The following is a 24,112-nucleotide window of genomic DNA, read 5'->3' on the forward strand; positions in this document are numbered from 1 at the left end:
CACCTCTGCACCTAAGTGTGAAGACCTCACACTCCGCAAGCATTCCACTCCGGAAGAGGCCGCTGACTGCTGTGCTGTGGGAGGCAGCCAGGCTTGTAAACAGCCCATGCCCTGCCCTAGCTGAAGAGAAACACGTGAGCAGGATCGGTATCACCGGCCCAAGGAGTGGGTGCAGTTACAGTGAGGGAAGAAGTGGGAAAAAGACCACCCTGGTTGAGGGAACAACAGCAGAAATCCAGTTCCCAGGAGGCCCTCGGTCAGACCCGCAGAGCCACAACTTCCGTCTTATTCTCAGCCCTCTGGCAGGCCAAAGATCACTACGATGTCCAGGCTTGCCAAAAACTAGTCAGCGTCTCAGAGCTGGAGAGAACCAGAGAACGTTCAATCTCCCTTTCTCCCCTTCCAGGGCGGGTGGCCAAGTTCAAGGCCTGCAAATCGTCCTCTGACTCCCACAGAGCCAGGCTGAGTCCCGAGTGCCTCAGTCTCCCTCTTGCTCATGTGTCACACATGCAGGCTCTGATGTGAGGTGTGGGTGCAGGAAGGTAAGCATGGGAGAGGAAGCAGCGGTGGGAGAGCTCCCAAGGCTCGCAGACAACTCTGTAGACTGGGCTGTCTGCCGCCCCACGAGCCCCTCCCTGGCCTCTGTTACATTAATAATCCCAGTTGAGACAGAGGCTCTCAGAGTCAAGGCCACCAGCAGGCAGGCGGCTAGGCTGCCTCCCACAGCGCTGCTGGAGCCCGGGCTGCTGTAGTGAGCAGGCGGTCAGACTGCGGGGGCCTTTTTCAAGGGGCTGTGGTCTGGATTTATGTGGTCTTAAGGCCACCATTATTCTCTTTAACAAAACATACAGGCCGGGGACCACCTTTTCTACGGTGGTATTTGATCTTTTCTCTCTTCTTCCAATTGAGGGTCACAGAGTGGACCACCCCACGTTCTGGGACAAGGGCCTCCCACCACTGAGGCTCTGCAAAGGCCATTTAGAATGTGTCTCTTCGATCCTGTCCTGAGCCGCTCTCCTCCCACACAGGTGGACAGAACATGCAGTCCAAGGCAAAGCAGAAGGAGACGGATGGCCGGCTGGAACGGCTTCAAGCCTGCTCCCGCCCTCACTCTGACTTGAGGTGCCCCAGCAGAGAGGATCCCACAGCCGGTGCTCCCCAACACTAGCAACTGTTCCTAAGACTTCTGCTGCCCTTGTCACTCTGGAGGAGCCTTGGGGCTGGCAATGGTGTATTATCTAATCATTTTAAATGAGCAATAAATTCACAGAGGGCGGCCCCACTCTGGGGGCCGCAGGGCGACACTGCCTTTGTGGCTATCAATCCTTCCACGGGTTTTCAGGTCAGTGAGGAGCCAAATCCACTGTTCCAGTAAGGGAGCCACACCACAACAGGGGATGTGCATTTATGTCTTTATTAATAAAGGAAATAACATTTATAATTATGGAAATAATTCCAGGGGCTGGTTGCATCTTTAGAGGTTCCCGGGGCTTATAGAAACACAGATGAATCTGGTAGCAGACACCTCATCGTCAATCCTTCAAGCAAGTCCCCCAAAGCCAAACATCTCCCCCTCACTTCTGCAGATTCCAGAAACAACACAGCACAATCCCTCCTATAATTTTTAGTTCAAGTGGTCAAAATTAGAACTTTTAATTGTATGAGCTCCAAATTATTGAATACCAACATGTGTAATGAGAAAAATAATTACAAACACAGACTACGGAAAGCTTTTTCCACCAACAGCCATGGGCACAGAGGAAATTTACCTACAGAATGATGGTGAATTTTGACCTCAAGACCTCAGCAAAATGATTTTTGGTCAGATATACATTACCTAGGAATATGAAAAGTTAAAGGTCAAAATTTCAAGTTGCTAGGTTTAATGTTACCACTTCCTTCCAAAAGATTTGCTTATGGGCTTGAATCCAGAAAAAAATGAAAGTTAAAGTATAAATTGTCACCATTTTGAGTGACTGCCTGCAGCAAAGTGTGATGCAATTTCTAACAAGACAAAATGGAAGTACATCCCATTTCAGACTGAGTTACATAAGGCACAACAGCTTTCTTTCAGGATCCTTCTCTTCCTCTGAAAAAGTCTTTAGATGGTATCAGGTTATTTGATAGGAAGTCAGTATGGCGCCAGTGTGCACATGGGTACATAGGCACGCGCTGGGGTCTTCATGTGTATACACATGCACACGGCCTCTTTCACCTTTTTTTAAAGGAGGGAAGTACAGTCCCTCAGAGACAGTAGGTAGTTCAGCTTTCATTTGGCCCTAGCACATGATTCAACCATTGCAGACCACCAACCTGCTTGTCCACTGCCCCAGGGAGACCTACAGCCCACAACCCTTTCCACGAGAGTTAAGCTCTGGATGGGGACGACCATGAGGAACAAGTGCAAACCAGGACTGCAGATGTGTGCACCTGGGAAGGTGCGTCTGGACTACTTGGACTCTGTTTTGTGTGGTCCAGTCAGCGCATGTGAGTTTCTCGGGAAGATAAGAGTCAGTCACAGTCCTGTTTGTGACAGAGGGCCAGAGGGCGAACCAGCCAGGGGTTCACACTGGAGAGATTTAGCATGTCTAGAAATAGATTAACTAAATGTCTCAAAAAATTAATAGTCAAAGAGAGGGGTGACAAAGAAAGAAGGACAGGGAGGGAGGGAAGAGGGGGAAGGAAGGGGCAAACCCTTTGGAAAATGTTAGCTAACAAGGATACCTTCCTCAGGCAGAAGGGTGAAACGCCAGGAGATGCGTGGACTCTGCCGGTGAATGCGCTGTGGAACCACAGGCGTGTCTACACTTCCGTCACGGCCAGTGCACACACAGAATGGCACCCAGGCACCGTGTCAGCACTTCTTAGCATATACAAGACTAATCCAGCAGAATCACTCTAGACAAAATATATATCTTTCTTTAAAAGAGCAAGGTGTTGGGTGGGAGAAAGGTTCCTTCTTAGGGTAGATCCCCTACAGAAATACAAAGACCAAACTGGGTTTTGGGCAATTCTAGTTCACACAGCTGCAAGGTGACCATGACGTTGTTGGCCGACTTTGAGGGGGTGTCTTCAAACACGACCTCACAGCCGCCGTCTGTGGAAACACGTCTATGAGAGCTAAGGAACGTGTGGTTGGCCTTCACTGACGCTGTAGGGCAGAGTAGAAAGGAGCAGAGTTGAAGCTGGGAGCGGGGATGAAGGCTTTAAAGCCGAGGTGGGCCCTCTTGGGTCCCTCACACGCACAGGGATAGACTCTTAAATAAAATAGCACTTCCTTAAAAATCTGCCACCTAAGAACCATTTATACATCATAGAAAAATAGTGATTTTATAAAAAGAAATATAGTTACTTTGTTAACATGGTCTATTTTAAACCAGCAATTATTTTTCATATAAAGAATATCTAAACATTCACACAGAAAGTAGAACCAGGGAAGACAGTGCAAAGCAGAGTGCAGTGTGTGTGTGCTTCAATGCCAAGTGAGCCACCTCTTGGGTACGTTACAGCGAGTGCGACTCCTCAGGAACACGAGGAAGCTGCTGTGAGTCTAACAGCAGGTACTCACAAGTCACCCCGAGCTGCCAAAGACGGCGGAACAAAAATGGGTCATCCATACCCTCAAACTCTGAGTGTCCGCACACCGAGGCCACACTCCGAAACATGAGCATGGGCTAGGGAGATGTGGCAAGGAATGGATGACATCACTGTGCAATCAAAATCACCCATTGCGCCTTCCATATTTGATTTTTCACATGAAGCCAGATTAACATCAAGCTATTTACCAGCTTGGTCTAATCCACCAGGAAGGGGAATTGATGGGAAAACTCTTTTCTAAACATGGGATTACATGTCCATGCTGTAAAGACAGGTGGTGTCTGCAGACCACCGCCCTAACTCTGTAACAGTCCTGTAGGGAGGACAGAAAAGGAGGAATCAGGACACTGAAAACCCAGCAGGTCCCAGCTTCAGCCTGGCCAGGACGGGTTGGTCAGCCCGAGAGCACTCTTTTAGTCGAGGCGGTGGGGGCCTCAGCAGCGTCCATCACACCCTCTCCACTCGGCTGGGGTCATAGGAATCTGCAAATGAGAACGGAAGAAGATCAAGCAGATGGTCATCCACCATGTTTTATGTTTATTCCTCAGGGTGTAAGTAAATTAGAGAACAAAGCTCACATGGATAGAAAATTGATTTCAGATACTTCGGCAAACGGATTCCACCAGAGAGTAAGACGCTAGGGCTGAAAGATTGTTTTCAGGAAATATACACGGTCACTACCAAATACAGACAGGCAGCAATGGCCTTCCTGGTGCTCATAGTATAATATGGATAATACTAAACTCACTGACTCTTAGCCAGCAGCAATGCCTGGGCCTACTGCTGAGTCTCACACACACATACACACATTCTCTCTCCCCCCTCCCTCCCTCCCCCTCCCTCCCTCCCTCCCCCTCCTTCCCTCCCCCCCTCTTCTTCCTCCTCCCTCCCTCCCTCCCTCCCCCTTCCTCCCTCCCCCTCCTTCCCTCCCCCCCTCCTCCTCCTCCCTCCCTCCCTCCCTCCGTCCCTCCCTCCCCCCCCTCTCTCTCTCTCCTTTTGTTCTTAATTTTCCCCCCCTGTGTGACCACCTTGTCTTCTGAGGCACGGTCTCTAAACATGAAGCTTATTGACTTGTCTGATCTGGCTGGCCAATTGTTTCCAGAAATCCACAGTCTTGGCTGCCTTAGCACTGAGATTATAGGCACACTGATACAACTTGCTTTGGGACTGTAGAGATTTGAACTCAGTACTTTGCATTCCTACCCCTCTCCTCAATCTATTGAAAGCATCTCTATGAATAAATTGCTGCCTTCAAGGCTTGGGGAACCTACAATGTCAAATGCATGGCCAGCAAGTAGAGGTTTCTGGCCTCTAGCTGCTACCAGCTAACAGGAAGGACCAGGACTAGTTGCTTGAACTGAACTCAGATGACCTGAATGTCCCAAATGGAACATCATACAAGGGACCATGATCCCAGGCTGCCACGGGTGTGGGAAATAGGCGCTGCTGAGCCAGAGAGTCTGACCCTGGAGCTCTGGAAGCTGAGGCTCCCTGTACCGCCTGACATCAGAGCACTCCTAAGTCTTTAAGAGAAAACACTTGACATATCTGTAAGAGTACAAGATAGCCATTCAAATGTTGACATCCTTCAAAAACGAACAAAAATAGAACTATTCTCAAACCCAGCAAGCTCACTCCCGGGGAGGGGAATCAGGGTGTCTGCATGTCCGTGATCACTGGGCTGTCTATCCAGTGCTGTTTATGGCAAGAGGTGGACCAACCCACGTGTCTGCCAACAGAAAAACGAGAAAAGAAAAGGTCACATGCTGTGGACTGTTGTTCAGCTTCAAAAAGGAGGCAATCCTGCCCCTTACAATGACACAGATGATGAACCTCGGGACGCTGTGCTGAGCTAAGAGGCACAACATCGTATGACATCACTTAGATAGAGGTGCTTTTGTAAAGTTATACCTGCAGTATCAGAACAGGATGGTGGCTTCTGGGGGCTGGGGACTAGGGAAGAGAGGAGATACTGGAAGTGTATAAGGACGCCACTGTAAGATGAACATGTTTTTTGATGCTAGCACATCTGGGTGGATGTAGGTCACAATGCGCTTGTACACTTGAACTCTGCCTAGAGACTAGTAGCTGACAGATATGTTACTTAGCTTGATTATAATACTCAGCACACAATATGTGGCCACTCAATCATCTGAACCAATTATTGTCAATACCTCAGTGAGGACAGAAAACAAGTAACAGCAAGGCTAGAGATGTTTTTTAAGAATCAGGATGGTATAATTTTTTTTTCAGGACGGTATAATTTTATAGGAAAACAATGCTCTGAATGCACGTGGACAACGATGCCCTATGAAGCCTTCATTGCATCCCCCGCAGCCTAAGATTTCACTACAAACTTTCCTCCTGACTGGTGCACACTTGGACACTAGGCACTGTGACGGTCAAAACTAAGAGCATGCTGAGCCGCTGTGCTGGGGCAACACACTAGAGGGACACGGCTGACACTTAGGGGAGCTGCCTGAGCCTGTGCACGTGGCAGACTGCCCCTGGGCCACCTGGCTAAAGGAAGTGGAGTTCCAATGGCTTAACACCTCTTGAGACTGCCCTTAGCAACACCCACATGATCACACAGAAAGACAGGCGCACCTCAGTGCTGCATCTGGGGCTCAGGGATGCTGGTTCTCACGTGCTGAGGACACAGCAGAGGCTGCTAAGAGGAGAATGTCAAGCGCCTCACTCCAAATGAGTGCGAGAACAGGGAGAAGCTGGGCCACAGACTGTGCGGGCACTGGGGGGCTGAAGTGCTCCCCTCAGTCCGTGGGGTGCTGGAGACCACACCACACAACGTCCCTGCATCCCAAGACCCAAAGGTGAATGGAGCTAAGGACCCAATACAGGAAGCCATGCATAGAATGCTCTAGAACAGTGATTCTCAACCCGTGGGTCGTGACCCCCACAGGGATTGCATATCAGATATCCTGTATATCAGATATTTACCTTATGATTCATAACATTAACAAATTGTAGTTATAAAGTAGCAATGAAATAATTTTACGGTTGGGGGTCACCACAGCATGAGGGACTGTATTCAAGGCTCTCAGCAGTAGGAGGGTTGAGAATCACTGCTCTGGAACAGTAAGTGCTTCAGCTACTGACAGTCTAGGTCCAACAAAAATAGTGTGAGCCATGTAATGTTACTTTGAACTTTCTGGAAACTACATTAAAATGAATTAGTAAGAAACAAGTGAAATTATCTTTAATAATACACTTTATTTTGCCAAATATGTCCAAACTATATTCTACTAAGCATGTCCAGAATATTAGCACTTCAATTTGTAACGTTTAAATGTAAAATTAGTAAGATATTCTAGATTTTTCTGTATTCAGACTTCAAAGCCTGGGTTTGTGTATTATACCAATACAACTCTCTGCCACTTTAGTTTCAGGGGCTCTGATGACCTCTTCTGGCCTCTGTAGGTACAGCACACATGTAGGACACAAAACATATATGCTGAGGGAAAAAAAACCCCCACACTTATAAATCTATTTTCAAAAAAAAAAATCTTAAAAGAAAAGAAGCCTGGGTGTGTGTGGTGGCACAGGCCATTAATCGCAGTACTCAGAGGCAGAGGAAGGTGGATCTCCAGGAGTGTGAGCCCTGCCTGGACCACACAGAGAGAACGTATCTTTAAAAAAAAAAAAGTTATCAAAGAGCAATCTAGGGGTTATTTAGATGAATGTCCACAATTTTGGGAGAGAACAAGAGTAGAAACGTTCTGACTCCAGTATGAGCCACTAAGCTGGCCCACTGCCCCACTGCCCCGGCTGCCACTGAGCTGCCTCGCTGCCCTGGCTGCCACTGAGCTGCCCTGGCTGCCACTGAGCTGCCCCACTGCCCTGGCTGCCACTGAGCTGCCCCACTGCCCTGGCTGCCACTGAGCCGCCCCACTGCCCTGGCTGCCACTGAGCTGCCCCACTGCCCTGGCTGCCACTGAGCTGCCCCACTGCCCTGGCTGCCACTGAGCTGCCCTGGCTGCCACTGAGCTGCCCCACTGCCCTGGCTGCCACTGACTGCCCCACTGCCCTGGCTGCCACTGAGCTGCCCTGGCTGCCACTGAGCTGCCCCACTGCCCTGGCTGCCACTGAGCTGCCACAGCTGCCACTGAGCTGCCACAGTGAGGCTGCAGAGCTCTGTTGCAACATCCCACCTCTGTGGCACATTCAGGCCTGAGTTGTTTGTAAGGATATAGCCGTTTTCTTAGCCAACACCAACAATGATACAATCATTCAAAATGCATGACAAGACCTTGATTCTTAATTGAGAAGGCTTCTGGGTAACCTTTTGAAAATGAGTTTTTATTTTTTTAATGTATCCATTAATCTTGTGTGCAGGTGTGAAGGCCCACAACTCTGTAGACTAGGTTCTCTCCTGTGACCTTTACCTGGGTCTCAGAGATGGGGCTCAGTCACCAAGCTTGCACAGCAAGTGCCCTGACCTGTTAGCCACCTTTTTTTTTTTTAAAGTATGATGTCTTGCTATGTAGCCCTGACTGGCCTTCAAGTTCTTTCTGCATCAGCATCCTAAGTGCTAGGACTGCAAGTGTGTGCCCCCATGTCTGCACCAAGGCTAGTTTTATGAAAATGATGCCAGCGCTGAGCTGCAGATGACCACATGACTCCAAACACCCGGCCTCCAACCTGCTCCTCACCTGCACAGCACAAGTCCTGCTCTGCCATCTTCTCCCTTGACACTTCAGGGTGCCCGTTTTCTTCTTGAGAGACGGAGGACAGATGCCCTGCTTGCCAGGCCTGGTCCTCACCACTCAGGGACATAAGGCCTCCCGACAGCCAGGCCCGACGCGCGGTGGCCTTTAGTTGGTCGGGCTCGTCCACAGAGTCTGCGCTCTTGGAGCTAAGAGTCCTCATCCGAGACAAGGAGTTTACCTCCCTCATTCTTATCAAGCGAACCGAGTCCGCCTTCTTTGGGGGGGATGCCAGTTTTTCCTGTAAGCTCTCAATCACTTTGGAAGGGCCTCTGAGCCTCTTTTCAGAGCCCAACACACTTGTGGTCTTCTCCATGAGATGGAACAGAGTGGACTTGAAGGGTGGTTTTGACTCCTCGTCCTTCTGCTCAGACTCGGCACCGGTGGTCTGGCTTGCAGAGAATCTATCCACAGCTGAGCATGTAGAAGCCTGCGGGGCCCTCTCTCCTACAAAGAGGGGACTCTCGGTCCAGCCACACTTTCTCCTGCCGTAGAAGGCATCAGTGGTCACTACGGGGACCCCTGATGGTGCTGAGCTGGGTAACGCATCCTCCCTGGGTGAGTCTGGGCTGCAGGCACTTGTATCAGGCTCAGGGAGTGGGCTCTGCCCTCCTCTCCTGGCACCTGGCAGAAGGGACTCCACGGCCACCTCAATGCCCAGGATCCTCTCTGCCCTTGCCTGGAGAGTCTCACATGGAAGTGCCACTTCCATGGCACTTTCTAAACCCAGGGGCTCTGATTTATAGGCACTCTGCTCTTGTCCCTGTGTGAGGCTCAAAGACCGCAAGTCTGGGGTCGAGAGGCCTCGATATTTGTCAGCAAGGGGCAGTAGGACCTCACCACTATCTACCTTTGGAGGGGTCTCTCTGCCCAGCTGCACAGACTCTAATGCATCACTGACACTGGCGAGTTCTTGACTTCCTCTTGGTTCTGCCAGATAGAACAAAGCGGCTGCTTTCCTGTCACTGGGTGTCCTGCTCAGAGGACTTATGCTAAGGTCTAGCTCACACATCCCATTCAGAACCTCCTGGCTTTGCTGCTCTGCACTCAGACGTCCACCTGCCTGCTGGAAGGGAACACCTCTGCTGTCTTCCTCCTGCGACTGGCGCAGGGGCTGAGGATGGGCACATGGGTGGCCAGGTTCTGGTTCCTCACTCCAATCCTCCGACTCACTGGGTCTTCCTTCCTGGGACTCTGTCTCCTCTAGCACCAGCGCTGCAGGCCGCTGCTCTGCCTTCTGCCTTGCTTCCTGGAGGCTCCAGGCCTTGGCTCTGGAGTCAGCACAGTCCTGTGGCTCTTCTGCCTCGCTCTCTGCAGTACTACCCCTACTGCTAGCATCATGGCTTTCTTCCTCCTCCTGAAGCTCCTTGTTAAAGCTTTCTAATTGACTTATCAGATCCCAGGGCCGCCGGCTAACTGGTTTCAAGAGAAACTGACCGAAGAGTTGTGTGCTGTTGCACTGGCCTGCTGTGGGCTCCCCTTTCACCACCTCTGGCTTGGGTACAGGGCTAGCACTAGGGGGATGGCCAGAGGCCCCTTTGGCCATAGCTGCCTGGTTTGTGGCCGAGGAAGTCCTTGAGAAAGCACTGTTTTGAGATGGGCTGAGGGACATTTGCCCTCGCAGGTATGGCACACCGGCCTTCTGGTTTGGGTCACTGGGTGCTAAGGCAGTATGTAGGTGTCCTTCGGAGGCAGTGGGTTCTGGGCATGTTGGGGTCAGTGCTGCATTGCTGGGCTCTCCTGGCTTTGTGGCTGGGAGGAGCTGTGAGCTTGTGGAGTCTTCAGGGAAACTGGTTTGGGTCTGCTGATCTCTGTACAGGTGGCTTGGCCACGAGCCGAGTGCTTGGAGCTCCCTGGGTTTGGTGAGGTGGAGAATTCTGAGGTCATCAGTTTGGTCATCTTCTAGCTCCCCAAGACCTTGCCTTGGGGACGTTCTTCTCCAAGCCATGCTTCCCATGAGGGCTTGCAGCTCCAGGTCGGTGGAAGACATACTCAGCAGGCTTTGCTCCTCCAGGGCTGGGCCCCGACACAGCCCGCCCGCTTTATCAGCCTCCAGCTTCAAGTCATTGTTGTTCCCGTCCGTATCTGGCAGAAGCGACTCAGATTTAACTGGGACAGAAACCAAACAAAATATGGTCGCGTTGCTCCTCTTCTTTGACCTGTTCTTGCTCTGAGTCTCCGTTTCAAACTGTCTGAGCTTAGTGTAGGCTTTGCAGGCACCCTCACCCTGCAGCTCTGGGGAAGGGGTGTGGCTCTCTGCCTTGCTCTCTCTCACATCAGTTGCTAATCCTCTCATGACATGAGGCTCTGTGTAGCCAGGGAAGGCTCCATGTTCAGTGTCCTTGGGGAGCTGGCCCCGCAGCCACCGGGGACTGGAAAGGACAAAGGCTGAACCCCGCTCGTTGACCGGCGTTGGGGACTGCGGTGCTGAAAAGCCATCATTGTACTGCCTTTTCCCAAGAGCTGTTTCCTGGGCAGCGACGAGACCAGGGTTACAGGCTCTGTCATCAAGCCTTGCCTCTTCATAGAACTCTGGGGGCTGAGCTAGTTTGATATGCCGGATCCGCGGATCATCAAACGGAATGTACTGAATGGAACCTCCATGGGCAGCATACGGGTGTGGTGGAGGACCTGGAGGGGGAGAGCCAGGCATTGCGTCATAGGGATTCCTAGCTGCAAGGGAGCCAGGAGGAAGCAGACTGCTGGCCTCAGCTTTCTCAGGCAGCTGCTGATGTTGACCCTGGCTGCTGCTCACATGCCTAGGCATGGGATCTTCAAGGTAGGGGTTTGGAATGTGCTGGGGGGGTGACCTGTATGAAGGAGGAGGCACATACACTGGGGGCTCCAAGCCAGTATCCAGTGTACCCAGCTCATGTCTGGGATCCTTACTTCTTGTTGGGTGGGAGCCACGTGGGTCCCTGTGCTGATGCCCCAGAAAGCCGTCTTCTCCCCTGGGCTGTGGGTGAGAGCTGTAACATGCAGTCTTAAGGGGTTTCCCAAACTTTGGCCGGGGAAAAGGGCCTGAGGAACTAGCCTTCTCAAGGTTCCTCGTGGGTTCCGAAGTCGGTGGGCAGCTGGGAGGGTACGGCGGCACTTTTGGGACACCTGTTAAGTGCCCATCATGTAACGGAACAGGAATTTCCGTGAAACTCAGGCTTTCAGGAGAAAGGACGCGAGGCAATGACTGGGATTTCTTTTTGTTCTGAGATGTCAGCACGTGCTCCCCATGAACGAACTGGTACAGATCCTGGAACCTTTTCTCTCCACCACCATCAGACACCTGTCTCCCTAACTTCCTCGGCTGCTTCCAGCTTTCCATGCTCACGTTCTGCCACTTAGCCGGAACTGGCATCCGCAGGTCTTCTTCCCAAACGGCCTTCTTTATCACATGCTCTGTCCTTCCTGCAACTTCCCATGGGTTCTCTCTCAAGTGGATGGGTACACTGTGTGCCTGAGCCATTCCTCTGACCTTCAGGTCTTCCCGGTCCCTGGGACCCAACAAGCCACTGCCCTCCTGCCTTCCTCTGCTCCAGTAGGCGTGTTCGCTACCAGTCTGGGCCTGAGAGGACCATGCTGAGGAGGGTTGATTTAAAAACCTGCAAAACAGAGAAGCAGATGTTATATTAAGCGAGTACACCCTTGTCTGCTTCAATGATCAGTGCTCAAGGTCAAACCTGGCTTACCACCTTTGAAAGCTAAGAAGGTCCCTGTGGTGTTTTGAGTAGGAATGGCCCCATTGGCTCATATAATTGAATGCTGAGTCACCAAGGAGTGGCATGATTTGAAAGGATTAAAAGGATTAGGAGGTGTGGCCTTGTTGGAGGAAGAACCAGGACGGGCTTTGAGGTTTCAAAAGCCCATGACTAGCCCACAGTCTCTCTGTGTGCCTGTGGACCAGGCCAGGATGCAGTGCTCAGCTGCTGCGGCAGTGTCAGCCTGTCAGCATGCTCCCTGCCATAATGATAATGGACTAAACCTCTGAACGTGTAAGCAGACCCTCAACTAAGTGCTTTCCTCCAGAAGAGTCATGGTGTTTCTGCACAGCAATAGAACAATGACTAAGACAGTCCCGACTGCAGGACTTTGGCAACTATAAGGAAAACAATTCCCACCAGTCATGGTTGGAAGACGGTCTGTGGACTGCCACCAAGGGTCAAGTGGCAGCAAGCAGGAACACCAGGGATGCTGATGTACCAGAGAGGAGACAAACATCACAGCTTCAAAACACCTGGGTTAAGGGAGCACTCTGAAGGAGTAGTGTCCTCCCTGAGCCAGTGGTCCTGAGCAACCGGATGGAGCCTGCTCTTTAAAGCGCTGTACTCTATCCAGCACTGTCAGTCGCTGAGGGGCACCTATGGGCACACTGCTGAGTCCCAGGGTCCCAGCCACAGTTGTGTGCAGTGCGACTGGAGAGGACACCTAGCACACCATACCTACATGGGTTACGTTCCCACAGGGTGATGCTGCTGCAAGCCTTGGGAACTCACTTTGCTGGGGGCTGCAGTCTGAATCCAGGGGATTTTAAAACCCTAGTGCTTGGGAGCAGCACTGATGTTAGAATCTAGGAGCCTGAGGGTGACCAGACACCAGAGCACCTACAGGCTCTCCCTGGTGCGTTCAGAACCACAGCTCTGACATCATCCCCACATTTCTCTGATTCTCTGAGAATCACCACACAGGTACATTAAACAGCCATGCCCCACTGCACAACCATGCTTCGGTCAGTAGCAGATTGCATATAGGACAGTGGTTTTGAAGACTACAATAGAGCAGAAAACCCTAACAATAATACCACCTAACAATATTACAGGTATGGCAACACTGTAGTACAACTTGTGTGTTTGTGGTGATGTTGATATCAGTGTGCTTACTGCCTGGGTCACATAAAAGCACAGCAGGGACCATTATATATACATGATATGTGATAATGAATGAATGTTGTTTTTTTATTATTTTATTATTAAAGTGTAGTCCTGGTTGGCTGTATTATGTTGGGGACAGCCTCATATTTTGTATCAGCTGACTTCGTGGTGTCATCAAGAGGTAATGTCCTCTACTAGCTAACAAATTTGCACAAAGCCAACATCAAATGATATGTCTCTAAATATGGTCCACCTTTAAGTGGCTCAAGTCTGTATGCACACTACCAAGGCTCTTCTTGGGAGAGTTCAGACTCAGTGGATCTGGCTCTATTTGTTCAACTAACATATCAGGGGATTTTTTTCCTTTTCTCGTGTGTGTGTGTGTGTGTGTGTGTGTGTGTGTGTGTGTGTGTGTGTGTGTGTAAACTTGTGGGGGTACATGTCTATGTGCATGCATGTGGGGGACAAAATATGTTGGGAATCAGCTCCCCCATTGCTTTCCCTTTATTCACTGAGGCAGGGTCTCCCAAACAAACCAGGGCTTACAGACAAGGCTAGTCTTGCTAGCCAGCTAGCTCCTGGTATCACTGGTCTCATCTGTGACATTTACTTGAGTGCTAGGGATTTGAATTCTATTTCTTGAGCTTGCAAGGCACATGCTTAACTGTTGAGCCATGAGCTAGCTCCTCACCCTCCCCAGGAGATTCTTATTTTCAGATAATTTGGAAAATACTTCTAGGCGGGGGAGTGAGACATTTTCACTGCATGTGAGTTTCCTTGGAAGCCTTAAAAAAAAACTACCACTAGGGGCTGGAGAGATGTCTCAGTGGTCAAGGACACTTGCTGCTCTTGTAGAGGACCCAGCTTTAGTTTCCAGCATCTATATGATGGCTCACAGCTGCCTGTAACTCCAGGTCTAGAGGATTTGATGCCCTTTTCTGACCTTTGTAGGAAACTGTACAATGTGCCCATAATTCACTCAGGCCCTCATACATACACATAAAATAATAAAAGTAAATTTAAAAAATACCCCCAAATCCAAAATTACCAGTGTCCAAGGCTCACCTCCAGATGTGTGGATTTGATTGGTCTATGGAGGACTCCAACATCATTACATTTCAAATCTTTCTAAGGAGGTCCAGCCTGCACCTAGTGGGTTAGACCAGAGCTCTAATGCAACTGGAGAAAGCACTGAGCAGCAGTGCTGTGCTGTGCTGAGCACAGGGGTTCAGGTGCTCCCCACAAACGGTCAGAGCTGGGCACAGCCCAGAAAATGGCTCCCTGCAAGATGCTCAGGGAATTCGGCTGCACTGATTAGCCAATCAGAACAATGTTTCCACTCTAAAGTCATTGTTTTTAAGACATAAATTAGAAAAATAAAATGTATTCCTTGCTGAAGTGAATGTTGGGAGAACTCACACAAGGACCACTGGCAGACAGCACTAGCCACCATCCCAGAGGCCCTGTGAGGACCTGGGCTTTCAAGCAGCCTTTGCTGCACGGCATCTCCCCTGTGCACCTTCCCTAAGGCATGGGGGTCAAGCAGCAGGTGGCTGCCTGCCAGCTTCACCAAGTGCTCCCACACAGCCACCTAAGTTTCAGGTGGTCATCATCGCTATTTTACAAAGGAGGAAACTGAGGCACAGAAGTAACTTAACATTAAGATTTATCAGACAGTGGTGCTGTGCAATGTGTAGTGCCAAGTGCATCAAATAAGTTACCTCATTTAAACTTTAATGCCACTATTTCTCTCTTTGGCAGGTAAGGAAGGCAGGGCACATTTCCTGAATTAGAACATTAGTAAGAATCTGGGAAAGAATTTTAACCAGAGAAATGAAAGCAGAAAGCCAATCAATTAGGCACTGCAGTCTCTTTTTTACTCATTATTAGAGGTTTTGTTATTGTTGTTTTGATTACAAACTTTTGATGCAAGTTCCCAGGTAGTATAGGCAGGCCCTGAATTCCTGATTTGTAGGTCTCTTCCTCCCACGTGCTGGGATTGCAGGCACACACCACCAGGCCCATAGCCACAGCATTTTAATCCTTCCATTGTGAGATCAATTCTCCCAGCACTCAATTGTGATGGTACACGCTCTGAGGATCACTTTGTGCACTAGCACTTGATGGAAGTCTCCACTCTTTGAGGACAGTCTTATAAAAGGAATGAGCAGATCATGGGGCATGCTGTCAAATCCACCCTAAATACTAAGCCAGTCCAGTTTACAGTCCACCGGGTGTGCAGGGGACAGATGGGCTTGCAGAACAGTTTTGTCTCTACTTATAAATTATTCTTTCCTCATGAGATAAGTGAAATTAACTTCTTGTTATTTCATTTACATTGTTTTCATTGCTGGTAATGCCCCACCCCTGCTGCCGCCATATATTCTGCCACCATTTGTCTGGAGGGACAGCAGAGTGACAGGCATGAGGCCCTGCGAGAGACTCAAAGTCACCAGTGCTGTGTGACTACGGCACACCATCACATAAAGGTCTGGGAGTGATCTGGCAGCGCACAGGCGAGGCCCAGAGCCCTTGGTACAGTTCTGTGTTACTATTCTCCTTGTGAGTTACCTATCTGCCTCAAAGGACAGGGTCAGTGTCCAATAACCAACAACGCAGCTGCTGTCTGCACGGCTTGGCCATTTTGAGGCCCAGGGTATGTCTCACTGCCTCTGAGTTCACTGCCGAGAGCAGATGTCAGTCTTTCAGCTTCTTCCGGAATCTTCATCATCACTAGCTCAGCAGAGTCCTGCTAGGCTTGGGCTCTGCTCAGACTCGTCACCTTGGAAGCCATTGCTAGTGGTCTCCTTCAGTGGCACTTATCCATGCAAGTGGTCCAGCCTTGCAGTTCTAGAAGCTGCAGCCCTACGCTAAGGAACCTATAGGAGACATGCACATAGGTGTCACTGGTCCTGCCTGGAGGGCGACAGACTACAGAACACAGGAGGCAGTGCAGTAAGACACCCAAGGTAACAGTCACCGACTGAACTGGGATTGAGCAGCACAAACCAGAGCATGTGAGGCTGGAACCTTCTTTCTGCTTCAGCTACTGATGGCTTTCAAGTGGGCTTTATCTCCTCCCTTCTCACATGCCAGTGGTCTGACCATGTTCTGCAGTAGCTGACCTGACGGGGGAAGCCACAGTGTGGCTCTGGCTTCGTGGTGAGCATGGCTTATGCTTAAAGCAGGGGGCTGGTATCTCAAGGTGCTGTTTGTGCACACACATGCCATGATCATGACCCCAAAAGCAGATAAAAATGACATAAATGGGACACGAATAAAAACAGCCTGTGACTTCCTACTGATGTGATATGGTCAGTTTTCTGCTCTGTGTAAACTTGCTATCATCTTCACTTTGTCAAAACTAATCATAATCACTAAGCATTCTGGGTTAAATTTATTTGCACAATATATCCAAATCCTAAATTAAAGGAATTTCAGGTCCATCTGGGAGATTTTAAACAATCTAGTTTCTTTTTTATTTTTATAATTGTATTTATCCATGTGTTTATTTGTATGTGTGTATGCCACATGGGGTATAGGTGTCCAAAGGACAGAAGAGGGTGCTGAATCCCCTGGAGCTAGGCCACTGTGAGCAGCTTAATATGGCTGCTGGGAACAGACCCAGGCCACAGTTGCTCTAACTGGGGCCATCTCTCAGTCCTATAGATAATCTATTTTAAATATCAGTCCACATGACACAGATAACTGTGAAGCATTGCTAGACATAGTGGTGCATACCTAGAACCCCAAGACTTGAAGGCTGAGGCTGAGTTGAGAGTTCTAGGTAAGACATAACTACACAGTAAGACCCTGCCTCACAACAGGAAGCCAAGGGGCAGCACATGATGCAGTAAATAAAGGTGCCTGCTGGCAGGCCTGGCGACCTAAGCTTTGTCCCTAGAACCCACAGGGTGGAGGTAGAGATCCAACTCGTGAAAGTTGTCCCGTGTGTGTGTGTGTGTGTGTGTGTGTGTGTGTGTGTGTGTGTGTGTGTGCTCGCATATGCCTGTACATACATACACACATGCATACACACACATATACACATACACACAGACAGACACACTCTCACACCAAATCTATAAAATAATTATTTATCAAATGTCTACTTTGAACCTAGGCTGAGCCCAGCCATGGCAGGCATCTGTAGAACCCACTCAGGGAACATCCTGTAAGGTCTTCATCAGACAAACCGACACGTATAGATTCTCTACGACACAGATCCAGAACGACCTCAAACCACATGAGAGGTACAAGGATGGTCACTGATGCTTTAAAGAACCAAGTAACTAACGATTTAGCACAGGCAATGCTCACAATGGGCTCTCTACATAAACCTGCTGGCACACTAAGATGGGGTGGGAGAGAGATAAGGTGACACAGCAAGTGTGAGTCCAGCCAGCACCTCCCACTCACACACACTGAAAGGCTCCCAGAGGACGGGATGGAGAGGAGGCAAAGCAAGCGTCTCGGACAGCCCCACATTACCATGGGCCAGAGTGGTGAAACCAACAGAGCACCTGATAGACTGCCTGGAAAATATCTGAAATACAAACATCTGAAAAATAACACGTGTAAAGGAACGTGGCAGATCTACTCTCTGCCTCTGCAGGGAATTAAGAGAAAAGTTAGGAGCGGCCTGTGTTCCTTCACATGACTCGTTTCCAAGCAGAAGAGACAGCTCTTTTATTTTCACTTCACTGTTTTCTGGGGTATCTAGGACCAAGCCTGCAGTTTCACACATGCACGCTACCACTGAGCCCAGCCCAGCCCTGTCCTTTAAAATGTTTTCCTTTATTCTGTGTGACTGTGCATGAATGTAAGTGTGCACATGTCACAGTGCATGGGTGAAGATCAAAGGACGACCTGCGGGGTCACTATTCTCCCTCTACCGTGTACATTCCCTGGATTAAACGCGGATCATCAGGCTTGGTGGCAGCTGCCTTTACCCTTTACCCTGTCTTCTCTTTAAAAGCAACCCTAAGGCTAGGCGCGAGGTTCTGCGTGTAGGTAAAGCACTTGCTGAGTAAGCAGGAAGACCAGAGTTACATACATAAATGCATGTGGCAGCCCGCCTGTAGTCCCGCAGGGAGGGGGGCAGAGACGGGATCCACAGGGCAGGCTGGATGCGTAGCCTAGAAGGTCACTGAGCTCTGGGCTAATGTAGAGGGCCTGGCTCGGTGTACAAGGTGGTCAGCAATCAATAATGGCGCATGGTGTCAACCTCTAGCTTCTATATACAGGTACACGTGTCCCCCAATACATACATACATGCACACACACCACATGTACAAGCTGGAAACAAAAAGGTACATGTATTACTTAGGAGGAAAATGCTGATTTTAACAACTGCCACAAGCTCTGATAGGATTATCGTCTCAGTGCATTCCCCAGTGGGGATGACTGACTTGTGACCATCTGGGCGAAGGATGTAGGTGTGGTCTAGTAAAAAAAACCAAACAGAGGAACGCTGCCTTGCACACTGACCTGGGGTGCTCTGTGGAAAGGGAGACACAGGCACTTCAGTCACCTCTCCCTGCTCCATGAACACCATCCTGAACCTCGGCTTTCCATGGGGTCATCCCAGGTCCAGTCAGTTGTCCTTCCATGTGGAGGTCGGGGTGGGGACGGGAGGCCCCAAAGCCATACCTCCATCTGCTGGCCCAGTGGCTTCTTCTTAGTTCTCAAGTGTATAGCCTGGGAGACATTGCACCCTACGGCTGTAGGTCACCTGCATGCTCCGGACCAGCATGGCTATGGCCACAGCCTATTCCTTCAAAAGCCCCTCTCCTTCCTGAGGGGCCAGTGGTCTGTACTAGTGGGTAAGGCAGGCATCAAAGAGTGCATTCTCCTCCCTGGGCTGCATCCTTCTCTAATCTCGTGTGGCTGAGGCCATGGCACACTGCGTCACAGTTTGCCCACATTTACCAGCTGCAGTTGAGCATTAGGTGCTTAACAAGCTTTTGTAATGGGGTCTACCATCTTCCCCTGTAGAATTCGGTGCAGGCTTGGAAGCCTGTCATTCCGTTTTCAGCATGTTGTGGATGGTCATTCAGTATACCACACAGCAAGCAGGGCTCCAACACACAAGAGCAAATGGAAAGAGGAAACAGGACATAGGGAGAAGACAAAGACTGAAGGAAATGTAGAGGCTAGTGTAATCAGTTGGGGACGAGGCAGTGGTGGCCCATCCCTCTGATCCCAGTACTCAGGAGGCAGAGGCAGGTGGATCTGAGTTCGAGGCCAGCCTGGTCTACATAATGAGTTCCGGGACAGTCAAGACTACGCAGAGAAACCTTGCACAAACTCACACAGTGTCACACTATGGAGTCAGTGCACCTGGAAGGCTGCATGAGCAGTGTGTAATGAGAAACGCCTGCCCATGGGTCCATCCTGTCAGGTCTGCTTTTCACAGTGTCAGCAATGACTGCTATCACAGAGTGCCACCTAATGGCATTTTCAACATTTTTTTTTTTAAGTTACATACATACTCCACAAGAGAAGCCTGGAAGAGAAGTACAGGCAGCCATGTCTGCCACAGTGCTACAGGGCCACACTGTCACCTCGTTGCCTGCTCGAGCAGGACCAAGTTGAGAACAATCTTAGGCTGGTGAGATGGCTGACTGGGTAAGGACACTTGCAGCTGAGTCTGGCCACTGGAGTTCTCGGTTCCCGGACCCACGCGGTAGAGAAACAGAACTGACAAGCTGTTCTCTGACTTCCACTCATGCAGTGTGACATGTATGCCCCAGCATCACAAAATAAATAAGTGGTTTTTTTTTTAATGTAAAAAGATAGAGAAACAGCAGGAAAGGTAGAAATACAGGCACAAAAACAACCTAAGACCTGAGTGGCAGTAAAAGAAAACAATTTGAGGGAGCAATATTCTTGGAGGACAGGTAACGTTCACACTCTGTCTTGCCATCCCAGGGCAAAGAGGCACAAGCAAGCACAGAGGCAAGTGGGACATCAGAATGCTCGCCATGATGCAATGGCTATTTTAGTACAGTTTCTTTTTTGCTACATTGTAATCCATAGGCCTTGACAACGGCAGGAACCAATGCTCCAGCTGAGTGTCATAACCAGATGCTGCCCCTCCCAGCGCAGCTGGCCGCTAAGGAAGCCACTACACCGGCTTCCACAGGACAATGCGGAGCAAACCAGTGTTTAGTTTATTAAAACAAAACAGGAAGGGCAAGCGTCTACCCATCTGCTCTCATGTAAATCTAACAGGTAAGGCGGACTATTCCAGGCTACCCCCTACTTCCTCTAGTAGGAATTAATGTATTTTTACCAAGTCAAACTTCCTGACCTGGACAGGTCACTCAGTGCCACTGACATAAAAGAACAGTGTGGCTTCTCACCCCACTCTCATTCCACCCATGAATTCACTCACTCAGCTGGCATGTGGGTGCTCTCTGCCTCCGAGCCCTGTTCTTTAGCAGCTGAGCTCATAGCAGGCAGAGCAAAGAAGAAACTCAGGAGATGGCCACACAGCAACCAACCGACGGCTGTGAAGACCCTAGGACACCCCAGAGCTACTGATGGCCACTACTGAGCTGTATACCTCCTGGGTTCTTGTTTGCTTGTTTGTTTGTGTCTCCTGGAGAGTTCAGTACCATCCTCCTGAGGGCAAAGCAATGATGTGGACAGCTGCCCAGCACTTGTGTAGCGCCATATTTCCTGCCCAGACTGTCAGTGGCATTTACTGCCTCTCACACTCAGCCAGGTCTCTAGCTAAAGACAAGCCTCTGGGTGGTGCCATGGCTGCCAAGACATTGGGAGGAAGTCCTTCCTCACCACTGTGCTTCTGCAAGACACTGGTCCCAGGATCCAGCCTGCATCCTGTTGAGCATACTCCACGCAGAAGGCACTGTGGCAGCATGAGCAGGAGACACTGGAGACGCAGGTGCTGCCCCAGAACAAGAGCAAGCGCCTTGGAAGAGAGGGGAGGAGAGGCCTGGGGCTTGGCTAGCACAGGAATCTGTACTGTCCCCTGTGAGGAGGCTGAGATACACACCCTGTGCTGAGGAAATGAAGTAAGCCCCAAAGATAAATAAAGTGTGTGGGCTTAGAATTTTGGAAAAGCAAAGAGAGACACAGAATCTGATGTTAAATTTAAACATTTATGCACTCCTATTTTAGAAAACCATTATAAGTAGGGTATGCTTTGAGAAATGTTGGGGGGAAAAAAACCAACTGAAATGAACTGTTTACCATACCCAGTAGCACAGTGAGAATGGGTGTTTATCCACCTGCTGTAAACCCCCCAGGATGGGAGCCTGCAGCCACCACATCAGAGGCTCCCTCGGCTGCTCAGTCTCTAATTAGTCATGATGCTGATGATGATGGATAATTACAAGTTAGCCTTGCAGTTAACTGACAAAATGTAAAAAAGGAAAAAAAGAGAAAGAAAAGAAAAAAGGCAAAACAGAATTCCCTGGGTGAAGCCTATTATGGTGTGACGCTCAAATTCAAACCTCTGCGCCGTTAAGCTATTTTACAGCTTCCTCTGATTACACTATTCCACAGGAAACACATTAAGGAAACCCGTGAAGACTGATAACAGTCTTCACATATTTTAATGGGAGCTAAGGATTGACCTCACTGGAAGCATGCCACTTCCTCCACAGCGCCCCACCCACTCTCCCTGTGTGTAGTATGTGTGTGCATGCATGTATGTGTGCGCTCACATCTGTATGTGCTGATGTGTGTGGGCTATGCATGTGCGTTTGCGTGTGCTGCTGTGTTCTCATGCTCGTGTGCTCATACATGTGTATGTGCATGCATATGTGCACTATGTCTGTGCTCACATATATATGACCCTGCCTCTTAAAAGTCCCACAACCTCCTATAACTAGAGAGCAAGTGCTCAAACACAGGAGCCCGCTGAAAGACATTCCATATTCGAAGAGCAGCCAGGCCGGATGCTCAGGGTCTTGTGGTCTGGACGCTGTCCTCACGCACAGCCCACAATGGGCAGCTACAAGCTCCATGGTTCATGGGCTGCTGCAGGGGTCATTCTCTGAAGCACTAGCTGCTGTCTAACACTGTCTATTATGGGTAACCTAGCAGTGGGTTTCGGCTGCCTACCTTGGGAGAGGGCACCTCTACTGAAGGGTGCCGACATCAGACTGCCCTGTGTGCACGTTTGTGTGGCTTTTTTTTTCTTTGATTGTTGATTGATATAAGAAGGCCTAGGCCAGTGTGGGTTGTGCTGCCCTTGGGCAGGTGGCCTAGGCTGTATACAAAGGTAGCTAAGTGTGGGCCTGGGAGCAAGGCAGTAGTAGGCAGTGCTCTGCTGTGGTCTCTGCTTCCGTTCCTAACACCAGGTTCTTTTGGGAGTCTCTGACTTGCTTTAATGATGTAAGATGCAATAAACCCCTTTCCCCCCGGAGTTGGCTGTATCACAGTAACAGAGAGCAAACCAGGAAATCCGTCATGTAGTAAAATAGTGCAATCGCCTTGAGCCAGTTTCTGGGGCATAGTCACTGTCCACACAAGGAAGGGGCTGCCCAGCAAAGGGGATTACACAAACACAAGCTCACCCTCAAGGACAGACAGGATGGACAACTCCTCCACGAAGGTTATAAAACCTTATAAGGTACAGGCTAGCTAGCAGACCAGGACACTGACTTCAGACTCCAGCCCAATCACCGTGCTCTATCCAGGACATGAACAATCTGTGCCAAGTGCTCCCACTGCTACAGACCAGCCTCGCAGCTCCATGCCTTCCCCGCCGCGATAGACACTGTGCTCTCAGGAGCTATATAGGAAGTAGGCTGTCCTTAAGCTGCCCTGTCACAGGGGTGGGGAGGTGGCCAACTCAGCTGCCCAGTTGGAGGCTAACACTCCTCTTTCTTACCATGGACCCTTCTCCAGCCAGCCTCAATGTTGGCAAGCCCTCGCCTGTCCCAGATGAGCCCGACATGACACACTTAGTACTTCCACAAATGCCTGGACATGGGGGGGCCAGACTGGCATGGTGAATTTGTCAAAGAATGAATGTTTACCAAGTGAAAAGTGCCAGCAACTGGAATTAGCTGGGCTGCTGATATATCAGATAAGGTTCAGCCTTCAGGACATGGCAGCCCCAGAGGCTGGGAGGACATGCTAGGGACCTCAGGGACAGAGGCATGTCCATGGGGTGGGCCTGAAGAACGGGTGTGGACAAGGCCGGGTTTCCAGCTGGACAACAGGAGAGCCTGGAGACTGAGTGGGGAATGGCTGTGATCCAAGGAGGCCAGGACGCTGGCAGCAGGAAAGGCATGCTGGCCAGGCACAGCACACACTTGCAGGGCCGGGCTCAGAGCCTATCTTCTGTGCTGTCCCGCCACAGAAGAATAGTCCCAGACATACACTTCAGAAAGCAAGTTCTCGCTAGTTGTTAATTTGGATAAACTGTGTACATGTGAGAATTGACTTTTGGTCCTATCTCTGCCACTTGAGCATAAAAGCTTTTTAGCGAGTTCACACATCCCTTCATCTCTGTTTCTGTCTTGGCTGCTCAGCATCACTTGATCTCATAATGGTGAGAGCTCCGGGCAACATCTTCAAGGTTAGGAAACAAGGACCTTGCGTGTTTGCTAATCACAGCAGAAGAAGCGCTTGGCTGATACTGCAGTTGCGTGCCAGGCTGTGGGCAGCTCTCCCCTGCATGGATACGTAGCTGAGCAATGACCACAGAAGGGCAGGCTGCATACGTCATCTAATGTAGATATGGCTGCATGCGTCTCTTCAACATATATTGACAGGAAGGGACACAGCCATGCCTGCCAGAAGAGAGTGGAGGGCACAAGGTGAAGACAGTCCAGCCTTCGGCAGCTGGAGGGAGAGCTCACAGGCTGAGGTCTCTCACACTGGAAGTGTGGCCAGGGCCTTCACCAGTGCAGGGTGGCAGCCACAGATGCCTAGCATCCAGGTTCC

At 50.0% G+C, this 24,112-nt stretch overlaps 1 protein-coding gene and 1 long non-coding RNA gene across 3 annotated transcripts in view; both read right to left on the reverse strand.

Annotated features, from left to right (window-relative positions):
• Positions 1-1,398: 1,398 nt before the first annotated feature.
• JCAD (junctional cadherin 5 associated) overlaps positions 1,399-24,112 on the reverse strand; it is a 74,333-nt gene continuing 51,619 nt past the window's right edge. For both annotated transcript variants that reach the window (XM_084783679.1, XM_084783678.1), the window contains exons 3-4: positions 8,268-11,917; positions 1,399-4,079 (exon numbers count right to left, since the gene is read on the reverse strand). In XM_084783679.1, the coding sequence (XP_084639805.1) occupies positions 4,045-4,079; positions 8,268-11,917 (3,685 nt within the window). In that variant the 3' untranslated portion in view covers positions 1,399-4,044. The remainder of the gene's footprint in view (positions 4,080-8,267; positions 11,918-24,112) is intronic.
• On the reverse strand, positions 7,077-8,261 carry LOC311598547. The gene is made up of 2 exons (XR_014779565.1): positions 7,687-8,261; positions 7,077-7,591 (listed from the first exon to the last, which is right to left on the reverse strand). It is a non-coding gene; the product is annotated as an uncharacterized lncRNA (long non-coding RNA).

This window comes from Acomys minous (assembly GCF_964271855.1).
Source record: "Acomys minous genome assembly, chromosome: 5".
Lineage (NCBI taxonomy): Eukaryota > Metazoa > Chordata > Mammalia > Rodentia > Muridae > Acomys > Acomys minous.